The sequence below is a fragment of the Schistocerca nitens genome, chromosome 2 (genome assembly GCF_023898315.1).
Source record: "Schistocerca nitens isolate TAMUIC-IGC-003100 chromosome 2, iqSchNite1.1, whole genome shotgun sequence".
Classification (NCBI taxonomy): Eukaryota; Metazoa; Arthropoda; class Insecta; order Orthoptera; family Acrididae; genus Schistocerca; species Schistocerca nitens.
Genome location: NC_064615.1, coordinates 942,351,749 through 942,368,165, shown reverse-complemented (window position 1 = coordinate 942,368,165; position 16,417 = coordinate 942,351,749). Strand labels below are relative to the sequence as shown.

At 42.6% G+C, this 16,417-nt stretch overlaps 1 protein-coding gene across 1 annotated transcript in view; it reads right to left on the bottom strand.

The window, feature by feature from the left end:
* Positions 1-7,704: 7,704 nt before the first annotated feature.
* Positions 7,705-16,417, bottom strand: part of LOC126234719 (dehydrogenase/reductase SDR family member 11-like) — a 63,465-nt gene continuing 54,752 nt past the window's right edge. The window contains exons 5-6 of the mRNA XM_049943467.1: positions 10,917-11,063; positions 7,705-7,917 (exon numbers count right to left, since the gene is read on the bottom strand). Coding sequence (XP_049799424.1) covers positions 7,879-7,917; positions 10,917-11,063 — 186 coding nt within the window. The 3' untranslated portion in view covers positions 7,705-7,878. The remainder of the gene's footprint in view (positions 7,918-10,916; positions 11,064-16,417) is intronic.

Sequence of the window (16,417 nt, the reverse complement as noted above, 5' to 3'; positions counted from 1 at the left end):
TACAAACATTGATTTGCTGGGTCGCAGCAAGGATTGCAAGGCTTCTGCAGACTTTCAGTTTGATTCCTAATGCGGACTTGACTTTGATCCGTAAGGAGAACGTAGCACAAAGGTGTTGCATATGTTGAAGCACTCTCGGTTGAGTATGAATGTTTGTGTGCCTGCAACTGCGTGTGTATGCATTCAAATCTTTTCAGAATCTTGGTAATTTTTACTTCTTTGTGAATTTCTACTTTTGAGCATTTCTCGCAGGAAAGACGTAACACTTCGATGTGGCGTTGGTATGCCATTGGCGCAATTTTGTTACTAGTTTGCCATGTTCGTTCAATAATTGTATGACCAGAGTCTACAGTCATTCAGAGAAGAATTCCTAGTTTTTAGTCAGTCACACAATACAGAGCAGTATTAATCGATCCACATCCTCTGGTGCGCCGCTGCGAAAACTATTCCGGGACACTTACAAACTTCATTTTGCTAAAAATTTTGAAATATTTTGGTTGACGGAAGTGGATGCCAACCCACTGTACAGAGATAAATATATAGATATTAAATCAATGTCATGTGTTTTTGTCAACATTATATATTCTGTCAATAACCGACGGCGAAGCCAATCAACAAGTCTCTTTGCCCTTCATTGTTTTTTTTATGTCGAAACATACAGGGTAGAAGCGTGCGTTGCAGGAAGAAGAGTTACATCATCACGTACACTACTGGCCATTAAAATTGCTACACCACGAAGATAACTTACGACAGACGCGAAATTTAACAGACAGGGAGAAGATGCTGTGATATGCAAATGATTAGTTTTTCAGAGCATGCACATAAGTTTGGCGGCGGTGGCGACACCTACAACGTGCTCACATGAGGAAAGTTTACAACCGATTTCTCAAATGGCTCTGAGCACTATGGGACTCAACTGCTGAGGTCATTAGTCCCCTAGAACTTAGAACTAGTTAAACCTAACTAACCTAAGGACATCACAAACATCCATGCCCGAGGCAGGACTCGAACCTGCGACCGTAGCGGTCTTGCGGTTCCAGACTGCAGCGCCCTTAACCGCACGGCCACTTCGGCCGGCCCCGATTTCTCATACACAAACAGCAGTTGACCGGCGTTGCCTAGTGAAACGTTGTTGTGATGCCTCGTGTAAGGAGGAGAAATGCGTACCATCACGTTTCCGACTTTGATAAAGGTCGGATTGTAGCCTATCGCGATTGCGGTTTATCGTATCGCGACATTGCTGCTCGCGTTGGTCGAGGGCCAATGACTGTTAGCAGAATATGGAATCGGTGGGTTCAGGAGGGTAATACGTTACGCCGTGATGGATCCCAACGGCCTCGTATCACTGGCAGTCGAAATGACAGGCATCTTATCCGCATGGCTGTAACGGATCGTGCAGGCACGTCTCGATCCCTGAGTCAACAGATGGGGACGTTTGCAAGACAACAACCATCTGCACGAACAGTTCGACGACGTTTGCAGCAGCTTGGACAATCAGCTCGGAGACCACGGCTGCGGTTACCCTTGTTGCTGCATCACAGACATGAGCGCCTACGATGGTGTACTCAACGACGAACCTGGGTGCACGAATGGTAAAACGTCATTTTTTGGGATGAATCCAGGTTCTGTTTACAGCAGCATGATGGTCGCATCCGTGTTTGGCGACATCGCGGTGAACGCATATTGGAAGCGTGTATTCGTCATCGCCATACTGGCGTATCACCCGGCGTGATGATATGGGGTGCCATTTGTTACACGTCTCGGTCACCTCTTGGTCGCATTGACGGCACTTTGAACAGTGGACGCTACATTTCAGATGTGTTACGACCCGTGGCTCTACCCTTCATTCGATCCCTGCGAAACGTTACATTTCAGCAGGATAATGCACGACCGCATGTTGCAGATCCTGTACGTGCCTTTCTGGATACAGAAAATGTCCGTCTGCTGCCCTGGCCAGCACATTTTCCAGATCTCTCATCAAATGAAAATGTCTGGTCAATGGTGGCCGAGCAACTGGCTCGTCACAATACGCCAGTCACTACTCTTGTTGAACTGTGGTATCATGTTGAAGCTGCATGGGCAGCTGTACCTGTACACACCATCCAAGCTCTGTTGGACTCAATGCCCAGGCGTATCAAGGGCGTTATTACGGCCAGATTTGGTTCTTGTGGGTACTGATTTCTCAGTATCTATGCACCCAAATTGCGTGAAAATGTGATCATATGTCAGTTCTAGTATAATATATTTGTCCAATGACTACACGTTTATCATCTGCATTTCTTCTCGGTGTAGCAATTTTAATGGCCAGTAGTGTATATAAACTTATACGATTATCAGGTGAAAGAAATTCTTGATTGATTACCTCTTTAAATCTCAGCAGTACAACTCACAATTAGTTAAAAACGAAGACACAAAGGACAAAATTCACACGGTCCGCAAACACTCAGTTCATCCCGTGCGGTGGTGTTCGCGAAGTCCCCATATCACTCTTGACCTTGTATGCTAGGGCGCTCCTGTCTGTGATGCAGCATCAAGGGTAACCGCAGCCGTGGTCTCCGAGCTGATAGTCCAAGCTGCTGCAAACGTCGTCGAACTGTTCGTGCATATGGTTGTTGTCTTGCAAACGTCCCCATCTGTTGACTCAGGGATCGAGACGTGCCTGCACGATCCGTTACAGCCATGCGGATAAGATGCCTGTCATTTCGACTGCTAGTGATACGAGGCCGTTGGGATCCATCACGGCGTAACGTATTACCCTCCTGAACCCACCGATTCCATATTCTGCTAACAGTCATTGCCCCTCGACCAACGCGAGCAGCAATGTCGCGATACGATAAACCGCAATCGCGATAGGCTACAATCCGACCTTTATCAAAGTCGGAAACGTGATGGTACGCATTTCTCCTCCTTACACGAGGCATCACAACAACGTTTCACTAGGCAACGCCGGTCAACTGCTGTTTGTGTATGAGAAATCGGTTGTAAACTTTCCTCATGTGAGCACGTTGTAGGTGTCGCCACCGCCGCCAAACTTATGTGCATGCTCTGAAAAACTAATCATTTGCATATCACAGCATCTTCTCCCTGTCTGTTAAATTTCGCGTCTGTCGTAAGTTATCTTCGTGGTGTAGCAATTTTAATGGCCAGTAGTGTACGTGATGATGTAACTCTTCTTCCTGCAACGCACGCTTCTACCCTGTATGTTTCGACATAAAAAAAACAATGAAGGGCAAAGAGACTTGTTGATTGGCTTCGCCGTCGGTTATTGACAGAATATATAATGTTGACAAAAACACATGACATTGATTTAATATCTATATATTTATCTCTGTACAGTGGGTTGGCATCCACTTCCGTCAACCAAAATATTTCAAAATTTTTAGCAAAATGAAGTTTGTAAGTGTCCCGGAATAATTTTCGCAGCGGCGCACCAGAGGATGTGGATCGATTAATACTGCTCTGTATTGTGTGACTGACTAAAAACTAGGAATTCTTCTCTGAATGACTGTAGACTCTGGTCATACAATTATTGAACGAACATGGCAAACTAGTAATAAAATTGCGCCAATGGCATACCAATGCCACATCGAAGTGTTACGTCTTTCCTGCGAGAAATGCTCAAAAATAGAAATTCACAAAGAAGCAAAAATTACCAAGATTCGGAAAAGATTAGAATGCATACACACGCACTTGCAGGCACACAAATATTCATACTCAACCGAGAGTGCTTCAACATATGCAACACCTTTGTGCTACGTTCTTCTTACGGATCAAAGTCAAGTCTGCATTAGGAATCAAACTGAAATGCACAAAAATGCTCAAAAATATAACTCATCATACAATAAATATTTCGTGAATTAATGAAGGTATAACACGTCTGTAGCTCAAAATAAGTTCGTATATTAAGAATTATTTGCAACTACAGCCAACGAAGGTTACTTTAGGATAGCTGGAGGAATAAAGACAAAAGCGAACAGCCAGACTCCTCCTAGCTGCTCACCAAAAAGTTTGAAGATTGTCTCTTCTTTTACTGTACAGAAAACGCGAATTTGAACATAGTCTCTTTGGCTGCAAATATTTACACGAAATTTTACACAAATATGATCTTTTATAAAGGATTATTACAGTACCTGAAGGTGGCGTAACAGCTCAAATGGCTCTGAGCACTATGGGACTCAACTGCTGAGGTCATTAGTCCCCTAGAACTTAGAACTAGTTAAACCTAACTAACCTAAGGACATCACAAACATCCATGCCCGAGGCAGGATTCGAACCTGCGACCGTAGCGGTCTTGCGGTTCCAGACTGCAGCGCCTTTAACCGCACGGCCACTTCGACCGCTGGCGTAACAGCCGAATACCGCTTTGTAAAATAAAGGGCTAAATACTGTAGATTATTACACCAGTTTTGTCTGTTTTTTCTTTCACAAAGGATTGTTTCCTTACAATTCAAGTATTCCGACTGCAAACGTTTTTCTGGGCTGCTGCCACGTACGCCAGTCAGAAAACATGGCGCTTGATTTGTAAAACCTGTTCAGCAGATGAACTATTTCCGCAGCGATCTTCAGTACAGAATAGAAGAATAGTAGTCACACTGTAGATGTTATGTGATGTTAGGAACATTATGATTGTTTACCGCACAAGTGGATTTGAGCTAATGAGACAATATTAAGTAATTATACACACAGTGACGTGAACGAGAGATATAACAGCGAAACAGATCGGCTCACTTTTCGCTGCACGTAGTCCTTGCTTACCTGCTGGTACGAATTATTTATTTATTTTTTTACAATGCCTGCCTTTTGGCACAGGAAGTGATAGCGAGACTGCTAAGTGCAAACTCGGCTAAGGAAGACGAATCTGATGTCAATCTCCATCTCAGGCCTCATTCACAAATCGATCTTACCAGAAAACCTAATACAGACTAGTTTTTCTGTATTAATGGTGTGGGAGAAATGAGCCAACAGAAACAAACGGGCTTCATACCCGGTGCAGGAAAATTTTAGAAGGCAACCACTGTAAAGCGACCAACAGTTCTCATGATCTTTAAGTGTAAGAAAATAGATGAATTAGGAGCCATTCCTTGAAAAATTATTCGAGTTAACTTTAACTTCAAACGCATAATTGTTACTGTCGGTAGTATTTCCATGACGATTCGTGAAACTGCCATATGCACTTTCTGGAACTCCTTTAACGTCCGTGCGTGCACCAACGAGCTCCTCCATTGCTGCCACAATCCATTGCGGTGTGTTCGTGAACTCTCCGTGGATGGTAAAACCTTGCACCAATTATTCCTCTGATTTCTTTCACGCTCAAAGGAATTTTGTGCACGTATGGTCGGTTGCTTGAGTGGAGCGAAAACAAGACTCTCTAGAAATAATGCTATGGGTTTTTGTCATACTTCTCATAGCCAAATGAAGAGTGGAATACCTACAATCAAATTGACCAGCTTGAAGTCTATTATTGTAAAACAAGTATTTATTTGCTTGAAAATAATCAGGATGATTAGGAAAAAAAATAATGATTTGAAGGAAAATATTTGTCCGAATTTCCAAAGCCAAACGAAGAGTGCGTAATGGACAAATGGGGCATCAACTTGTCCAACGTGAGGTCTAATTTTCCAAAACAATATTTAATTGCTATAAATAACGCAGGTGAAAAAGGAAAACTTAGTTAACGAGTCCAGGGAAAACTAGACAATGAATTTTGTCCGAATATTTATATGCAAACGAACAGTCAAAAATGTACAAATGCGCTATCAAATTACCCTGCGTGTTTAGTTTCGCAAAAAAAAAAAAAAAAAAAAAAAAAAAAAAAAAAAAAAAAAAAAAAAAAAAGACACTTAATTACATGAAAGTAATCACGGTAATTATGAGAACTCAATTATTTACGTGAGAGAAAAATGAAATATTTCACTAACAGCTGCTGCGAGCTATATAAATGAGGTCTCAAAAAGTTCATTTATCGAAAGCATAGCTATTTTGGGCATGAAAAATTAGATTAGTTTGAAATTTAACAGTCAAAATGCTTCCTTCGAATCAAGTACGAAATTCAGGGCATTTCGAGAACAGAAGACGCTGGGAAAGCCGGATATTACTTCTGTTTTACTCGATGACTTTCCGTTTGTTACTACGAACTGCGTCCTTTCTGACAGGAAATCACGAATCCAGTCGCACAACTGAGGCGATATTCCACAGCCACGTTCGCCGCCACAGTCAGTTTCTAGATACAGAGTGAAGGAGGATATGATTCGGCACGAAGAAACTGGGAACTGGGCTGGATTTTCCGTAATCCGCCAAACTGATGCCGTTATGAGCCGACTGGTCGAGCTGACACCGGGGAGTAATTTCTCAGTGATGGCCGTTGTAAAAAAAGTTCTTAAAGATCTGTCAGGAGGCAGCGCTTTACAGAAGCGCGGTAAGCAGGCGTAGGACACGGCCCATGAGAATGCCTACATTCTGCTCCTGATTCTGACTGGATGAATAGCCTACATGTTAAATAATTTCGTGGAGCGTTTCGGAGCTTGCGAAATGGAGAATTTAAAGGGCAGCCCACGCGCTATGAAGCAGGAAGCTGCGGGCCTTCTATGATGGAGTTACGTGTTTTAAAGTGCTTATCGTTCCCGAGTTTTGGACGCAGTGGTGCTCTGTGATCATCGAGGTTACAGAACGATTACAAATCATTCGAAAGTGAATTTTCGTGCCCGGGTGTTGAATTGCGATAACCGACTCTCCTGTTTTTCTCAGCGTGATTTGTCGATTAATGAGACTAGACTTCCGCAGTCGAAAGAGGCCTTAGTGCAGAATCTTGGAGCCATCAGTTAGCTGAAGCCGGTGTTGGTTGAAAGTGACGGACTTGGCTAGGGTTAAGATACCATTTAATTTCACTTATTTAGTGCTAATCTCAGTGTGATGTTTTTGAGTGACCTTGTTCCTGTTGGCTTTGAACTGTGTTTGAACTTTGCTCAATTCGTTCACCACCCTAGTCAACTGCGGCTTCACGATACGTATATTATTGTCGCGATGTTATGTCGTTTTCGACGGAAAACGCTTCTAGAAACCGATGACCTGACACTGGGTGAAATGTTAATTAAATCAAGACTCTACGCTGTCGACAGGCGTTGATATACATCAACGGCGACAGTTGAAAATGTGTGCCCCGACTGGGACTCGAACCCGGCATCTCCTGCTTACATGGCAGACGCTCTATCCATCTGAGCCACCGAGGGCACAGAGGATAGTTCGACTGGAGGGACTTATCCCTTGCACGCTCCCTGTGAGACCCACATTCCCAACATAATGTCCACACAGTACATTTGTAATGGCCCTGCCCATTACACTCATTACTCGCGGCAGACAATCTTACAGAGTCCCGTAAGAGTTCGGGCAATACGTGTGCATCCGCACATAAGAAGAAGGTCAATGGCCGGTTAGCCTTAACTACATGAAGATGGTATCTGTTCTTTCGGAATAGCACTGATTAATAAGACTAAAATATGGAACCGTAGCAATTTCGATGACTTCGCAGTGAACATTGCTGAAATATTTACAGTCGTCTTTATTTACTAAGTATTTATTTCATTAGTTGTGTGTGATAAATAAAAAAATGAAGTATTTCATGAGTATCAAAAGAGAATAGGGTATTCTGCGTCGCTTTTGTCTGTAAACAGGAAAAGGTTAAACTTTTCAATATCTTTATTAGTGGTCTCATGGATATTGTTCTGGACATGCAGTATGAAATACCAAAAAGTATGCAAAATCGTAGAAAAAAAGGAAATGTAGAGATACATTTTTTTAACGTGAGAGAAGTTATCCACAATATAAAACGTTTATTCAGAAGAAATTGATGAAAACGGTGAAGTCAGAAGAGCAGAGACGAGCTCATGAGCTGCCAGTAGGATAGATAATGACGTCGTGAACCTGAAACAAAAATACAATTTAGTCATTGCCAGTTTAAGAGAGAGTAAAAGTAGTGAATAAGCAAAGAAACTTAGGAAACACAACCGAATTCTAAGAATATCTAGCAATAGATATTTCTGTTACACGGCTTGCCTGTCACTCTCTCTACGGCCTGTTCCTATTTCCTTCAAAACTTCTGTTCTCAGATCAGATATTTTTCTGAAGTACTTTTTCTATCAGTCACCATAACTATGTATCACTTTAAGGAGAGTGCAATGTAGTTTGGAAGGGTCTAACAATCACTATGACTTCGGCACAGAAATACAAGCACATAATAGTGCGGAGCTGATACACTATGTACCGTAAAGGGCAACCGACATCTTCGTTGACAGTAGATAAGAATCGAACTTTCAGACGTTGCTGATCGTGCTATTGACGGAAAGGATTGTAATCATAGCGGGATTTTGACTGATTAATTAATTATGCCTATCCAACTACATCTTTAATCCTCCAGGGCTGTTTAAGTCTCATAAATTTTCATTCCACCAATGTTCCTACAATACGACGTCTAAAAATAGAATCAATTACGTTCTTATTCACTGCAAAATTTGTGTCTGACGTCGGGCGAATTAATATAATCAAATTAAACTCAATGTCAGTTACCTTTGCGAGAATTTTAAGCCTCATTTACAATTGTTTTCCAAATGTGATGAGTTCAGTGAGACGTTCATGGCGTCGTGGCCGAGCATCCCTACGGTAAACAAAGATCAATCAATAACCTACGATAAGCTAAGTCAATAGAACAGTAACTGGGGAATCGATAATAGTCGATATGTGGACCACGGAGAATGAGCTATACACAAAAACCATTGTCAAAGGCAAGTGAATGAGAGATTGGTCTAGAAATGAAGAAGAAAACAGAGATCTGATGTCTGTTTGCTCAGTCTACGGAAGTTGTTTTACACTGAGGCGACAGAAGTCGTGGGATACCACCTAATACCGTGTGGGACCTCCATTTGCCAGGCGCAGTAGAGCGACTCGACGGGACATGGACTCGATAGACGTCCCCTGCAGATATACTGAGCCATGCTACCACTACAGACGTCCACAATTACGAAAGTGTTGCCGGCGCAGGATTTTATGCACGAACTGTCCTCTCATTTATGCCCCACAAATGTTCGATGGGATTCATGTTGGGCGATCTGGGTGGCCAAATCATTCGCTTGAACTGTCCATAATGCGCTACAAACCAATCATGGACAACTCTAGCCCTGTGACATGATGCACTGTCATCAATAAAAATTCCGTCGTTGTTTGGGAACATGGAAACCATGAATGGCCGCAAATGGTCTCCAAGTAACCGATTATGGCCACTTCCAGTCAATGATCGGTTCAGGTGGACCAGAGGACCGAGTCCAATCCTTGTAAATACAGTCCACACCGTTATGGAACCACCACCAGCTTGCACAATACCGTGTTGACAACTTGTGTTCATGGCTTCGTGGGGTATAAACCACATTCGAACCGTACTATCAGCTCCTACCAGCTGAAATCCGGTTTCATCTGACCAAGCCACGGTTTTCCAGTCGTCTAGGGTCCAAAGTTACGGTCGCAGGCCCGGGAGAGGCGGTACAGACATGCCGTACGGTTAGCAAGGGCACTCGCGTCGGTCGACTGCTGCCATAGCGTATTAACTTAAAATTTCGCCGCTGCTCTCAGTCGTTAAGCGAAGGCCTTCGGCCACTGCGTCGTCCGTAGTGAGAGGTAATGCCTGAAATTTGGTATTCTCGACACGTTCTTGACACTGTGGATCTCGGAATACTGAATTCCCTAACGATTTCCAAAATGTAATGTCCCACGCGTCTGGTTCCAACTACCATTCCGCGTTCAAAGTCTGTTAATTCGCGTCGTGCTGGCAGAATCACGTCGAAAACCATTTCACATGAAACACTTGAGTAAAAATAACAGCTCCACCAACGCATCGCCCTTCTAAACCTTGTCTACGGGTTACTAGACCATCTGAATATGTGAATATCACTATCCTGTGATGTTTGTCACTTCGGTATATAATGTTGATTATGATTAGAAGTAAGTCACACAGGGGCGCGAACATTGCATAATTTGTTACATTTAAGAAAAACATGAAAATTTTCTGTTGTGATTAATTCAGAACCAGATAAGAGGAATGGTAACAGTAAACACTTTATAGCTCTTCAAGAAACAGAAATTTTTGGCCTGGATGAATTCCAGCTCGAGAGCCGAAATACGACATACAAGCGCGTGCAACCGTTTTCTTTTGTGGATATTGAATCAAGAAAGCAATATTTTTTTTTTCTACTGTACTGTAATCCTTTCTAAAAGGGGTTATGTTCTCAGATAACTGAAATTAAATTTTCTATAAAGAAAATAAGAACCTACCATGGAGATGAGCAAAATAAAAAAGCATTCTGTTTTAACGGACAACATTCAGATGCGTTCGTATAGACCTTTACTAAGGGAGCGAATGGTCGCAGTCTGTAAATTACTGAACCCTTTTTCCATGCGTTTCGGAAATTTGTGTTGCTTGTGTGGTCTATACGTATGAAGGAAGTTATGAGCAGCGCTAACAGTCAAAAGAGTTGATCTACAAGTTTCCGTCTATAAGCTCATGGTTCATGTCCTGCGCATCATGCCGAATGCACAATTTTTGAGAGGGAAAGATCCGTTAAAGGTTTTGATAAAAAAATTAACCTCATCCAAAGTATTTGTTTGTTCCATGACTCTCTCTTCCATCACCTCGTAGCAAACGATGTCCATTTTTCTAGTAGATGATGAGAATGACACTCATTAAAACGAGGCGCCTTTCTGATGAGTATGCACGGGTAGAGACCCAATAACTTTATATATGTTAAACTTCCCTGTCAAGGCAACGAGATTCTATAGAAGGTATTACAAGTGTTGTATAGTCCAAAATAAAAATATCAGAAGGTAATCGATTTTCTGAGACGCGATGTAGATCGGTAGGAGCCACATGAGCTTACCTGGACTCGTGGGTGCTGCGACAGCATGTAAACAACGGCCTCCGCGACGTCTTCAGACTCCAGGCAGGGAATCGTGTCGTAAACGTTCGGAGGAAGACCATCGAAGTTCGTGAGAAACTCTGTCCTCACGGCTCCTGGAGAAACTTCCTGTTTTGAAAGATGGTGCATTAATTTGGGGCTTGTCTCTGACTCTTCATATGTGCAATTATACCGGGTGATCAAAAAGTCAGTATAAATTTGAAAACTTAATAAACCACGGAATAATGTAGATAGAGAGGTAGAAATTGACACACATGCTTGGAATGACATGGGGTTTTATTAGAACAAAAAAAAGTATTGCCAGACGTGTGAAAGATCTCTTGCGCGCGTCATTTGGTGATGATCGTGTGCTCAGCCGCCACCCAGGTCCCCAGACCTCAGTCCGTACGATTATTGGCTTTGGGGTTACCTGAAGTCGCAAGTGTATCGTGATCGACCGACATCTCTAGGGATGCTGAAAGACAACATCCGACGCCAATGCTTCACCATAACTCCGAACATGCTTTACAGTGCTGTTCACAACATTATTCCTCGACTACAGTTATTGTTGAGGAATGATGGTGGACATATTGAGCATTTCCTGTAAAGAACATCATCTTTGCTTTGTCTTACTTTGTTATGCTAATTATTGCTATTCTGATCAGATGAAGCGCCATCTGTCGCACATTTTTTGAACGTTTGTATTTGTTTGGTTCTAATAAAACCCCATGTCATTCCAAGCATGTGTGTTAATTTGTACCTCTCTATCTACATTACTCCGTGATTTATTCAGTTTTCAAATTTATACTGACTTTTTGATCACCCGGTATTTCATGACAAATATTAGCGGATTAAATTGAGTGACGGATTAGTAAAAACACGACATCAGTTATCAGAAATTGTCAGGAAGACACAGATGGAGTACCCAAAAGAAATGGAACTAACTTTTTTTCTAGTCAGAGCTTTTGTAGTACTGCGTTTTGCCGCTAGGAGCGCATGGAGCGAATATTCCAGTCATTAAGCCGAGTGCCGTGGCTGAAGGAGGTCTGGACTAGTTTCGGCAGAGTTTATAGTGAATAATATTTTGTATGGCTATCGCTTTAGCAACCGCTGATTTTCATGAACAGTGTGCGAAGGTGAAATTCCACTCCTTGCTCGTAAAGAGTCGATGGAAACTCTTGAAACTTTAAAATCAGTGTCCAAGGACGCTGCTGTGTGGGAAACTCAAGTTTATGAGTGGTTTTCCCATTTCAAAAATTGTGAAATGTCGACTGATGACAAAAGTCACTCTGGTCATCCTTCCACAGCCCGAACACATGAAAATGTTGAAAACATTCTTGCAGTCGTCAAAGATGATCGACGACGGGCCATTGAAGATATTGTAGAGCTGTCAGAAGTGAACTTGACGTCAATGCAGCAAACTGTGTTGGAAGATCTGGGAATGAAAAGGGTGGTTGCCAAATTCGTGCCACGACTGCTGCCTGCTGAACAATAACAAGATAGCGTGGAAGCATGCTGTGCTTCGAAAGACAGATCCCGAAATGATACAAACCTTTTTTTCGAAAATTATCACAGATGATGAAACTTGGTGCCTTGCTTACGATTTTGAATCAAAGCAACAGTCAAACCACTGGAAAACTTCAAGTTCGCCTTGCCCCAAGAAAGCTCGTCAGGTGAAATCAAACATTAAGACAATGCTGATTTGTTTTTTCGATGAGAGAGGAGTCGCCCATTCAGGCATTCTACTTGGAAGTTTTGAAAAGATTGCGCAACTTTGTGAGGTGGAAGCTGCATGATTGCCTACGTTGTGGCAGTCAGGTGACTGATTTTTCCATCATGACAATGCCACTACTCACAAAGCCCTGTCTGTGCGGCAATTCTTGGCCAAAAAGGTCTGATCCGTGTTTTACCGCTCGTACTCACCCAACCTTACCCGTACGACATTTTTTGTTTCCTAGAATGAAAAGAGACATGAAATGAAAGCATTTTGCTGATGTTGCTGAGCCGGCCGCTGGTGGCCGAGCGGTTCTGGCGCTACAGTCTGGAACCGCGCGACCGCTACGGTCGCAGGTTCGAATCCTGCCTCGGGCATGGATGTGTGTGTTGTCCTTAGGTTAGTTAGGTTTAAGTAGTTCTACGTTCTAGGGGACTTATGACCTCAGCAGTTGAGTCCCATAGTGCTCAGAGCCATTTGAACCATTTTTTTGATGTTGCTGAAGTGAAGAAAAACACGATGGAGACGCTGTCAGGCATCACAAAAGATTGAATTTAAACAATGTTTTGAAAAATGGAATAACAGATCAGGCAAGTGTATTAATGCAAATGGATAGTACTTTGAAGTGGTTTGAAGGTTTGTGCTTAAAATGTGAAGAAGTAAGTTTAAAAAATTGCTCCATTTCATTTGGGCACCACTTCGTCCCTACGTTTCTCATACACATAAACATTAAAATACGATAATTAAGGATGGGTCCGACATTTTGCAAATGCACAGATTTTTTTTTTGGTTTAACACCCAAACGTAAAAGGCACTCAAGATGGATAAACGGCAAACAATAAGAAAAATGGTCCGATTTTTTACCAAACTGGTATCTTCAACTTGGCGCGTTGGTGGGATGATTGCCTCATTGCCCACGGCGAATTCTGCCTAAACGCCACACCGATTCTGGACTGTGTGACCATTGAAGGAAAATTTTTGATTTCTCCTTAAACATTTTATTTCCTACCAGCTTACATTTTTCTGAAATGCCTCATCCGCCTCCACTATGAACTATATCTTCAATCTTTAGTCTTTCTCTATACCTTTGAGTCCCAGTTATATTTTGTTCCTATTTAAATATAAATTGCACATGGCTATAACTACTAGTCATGTCAAAACCAGGCAATGAATGCCTAGATTGTATTTGGCTTTTATATCTGCGGTTGTCTAGAATATAATCTATTTGATATCTAGCACTATCACCTGGTGCTGTCTGTGGATAGCGTCTTCTGTTAGGAATTTTGAATGATGTGTTCAAATGGTTGAAATGGCTCTGAGCACTATGGGACTCAACTGCTGAGGTCATTAGTCCCCTAGAACTTAGAACTAGTTAAACCTAACTAACCTAAGGACATCACAAACATCCATGCCCGAGGCAGGATTCGAACCTGCGACCGTAGCGGTCTTGCGGTTCCAGACTGCAGCGCCTTTAACCGCACGGCCACTTCGGCCGGCAGAATGATGTGTTCGTCAGGATCGTTTCACAGTGTTCACAGAATTCTTATAGCCTTTCGCCTCTACTATTCATGTTTTCCATCCCGAATTTGCCTACCGAGCGAGGTGGCGCAGTGGTTATCACACTGGACTCGCATTCGAAAGGACAACGGTTCAATCCCGCGTCCGACCATCCTGACTTAGGTTTTCCGTGATTTCCCTAAGTCACTCCAGGCAAATGCCGGGATGGTTCCTTTGAAATGGCACGGCCGACTTCCTTCCCCATCCTCCCCTGATGCGATGAGACCAATGACCTCGCGGTTTGGTCTCTTCCCCCAAGCAACCCCAACCCGAATTTGTCAACCCATTCTGGACTGAGGCAGCTGTCCAGACATTGGAGACACCTATTACCATAACACTGATGTTTTTATTTGTTATTCCTGGAAGTTCTCCTATTTGATCGTGCTTATCTTCTACTCCCTATTGTTCACTATTTCTTGTATTGTGCATAGGTATACTGGAGAAACCTTTAGTCGATCTTTAACATGGTAGGTATTAATCACACTGTTCTTCCATTTTCCATAAACAGGTAGGGAATTGCTACATCACTTGATACAGATTTTTCTTTCCAGTAAAAATACCTTTGCAGTTTCTGATACATCTAACACATCTAGTTCAGCATCTTAAATTTCTAGTTTTCCAGAATTTAATTCTTCTGTTTTTGCAACTAAAGTGGAATTATTGCATTCCATGTTGCAATTTTAAATTTTCTACTACTTTCCGTTTTTCAAGGGTTTCGCTGAATGTGGACCTGAGAAACCTTGTTGTGGCTGCTTCTCATGGACTGCGATTACCATGGTCTGTGGTCTGATTTATTTCCTTCTTTCTATCCATTTGGCTACAGAACTTGTGATATCACTAATGTATTTTATGCGGTGGTTTCTCTTTGGTTTCCGCCTTCTCTTGACGTTGATTTTCAGTGAGATTCATCCACCTTTGGGGTGCATTTCTCAACCCCAGGACAAGAGATTGCCCTAACTTCCTCATAGTGATCGTAAGGAAGGGGACCGTTTATAACGGCATCCATTTGGTCCCCACTCTTGTTGGCAGCCTACGGCATTCATCCCGTCACCACGATTAGTCGTAAGTCGGGAGAGTCAGTTCATTGGAATAGAACACGGGCCGGCCGGTGTGGCCGTGCGGTTCTAAACGATTCAGTCTGGAACCGTGTGACCACTACGGTCGCAGGTTCGAATCCTGCCTCGGGCATGGATGTGTGTGATGTCCTTGGGTTAGTTAGGTTTAAGTAGTTCTAAGTTCTAGGGGACTGATGACCACAGATGTTAAGTCCCATAGTGCTCAGAGCCATTTGAACCATAGAACACGGTGACCTTTCCTCGTTCCTCGGTTTACTGAAGAGATGAAGTCTTGTTTTGTCAAAAATGAGTTTTATGGAGAACTTATAGCAGGGGAAGGGATAGAAAAAGAGACTGTAAAAGTAATAAAACACTACACACCAGACTAGAAAATCCTGTCCCACTCACTCACTAGAAAACCGTTAATATGTGAAACGTCCCCTTTCAATAATAGTACACTACTGTGCTTAAACTGACACACAATATCTTTTTTTTTAGCGCAACGCAATCTGACTTTAAATAATCTCTACAAGAGAATGGCCCTGACTAACATTAACCTGTACTTTTCACAAATCACTTACCTCACAAAAATCTTGGTTACTCCCACTACTGCAATACAGCGAGCGCCACTACTGCCAGCTAAATAAAAGATTCAAACTATGGAAGGCACTAACTACTGATAGGGATAGTTAGCAAATGAAAGATATTAATAGAGAACAAACAATGTATTTACCTCAATAGTCATAATATATATAGCAGTTCATGACAAATTTCAAAACTCCGCCATCTCTCTCCCCACATCCACCACTGCTGGCGGCTGACCGCCAAATGCGCAACGCTACGCGCTGTTAACAGCCAGCTGCCTAACACTACAATGGCGAGTATTACTACAATGCGAAGCAGCCACAGACTGCACACAGCACAGCCAGTGATTTTCATACAGAGGTGGCGTTACCAATAAAAAACCTAAACAGCCTACTTACATAGCCCCCATGCTCCCCACAAAAAATTTTACAAATTTTTTTGGGCACTGGCCAATACATTGAAAGGTGGCTACACTGAGCCACAGCGCCAGAGATCGCTAGAGAGCATTGTTCCGCCGCCTCCACGGGAAGTGATTATTGAGATGTCGTAGTAGTCAGTGCCTGTCGAGGACT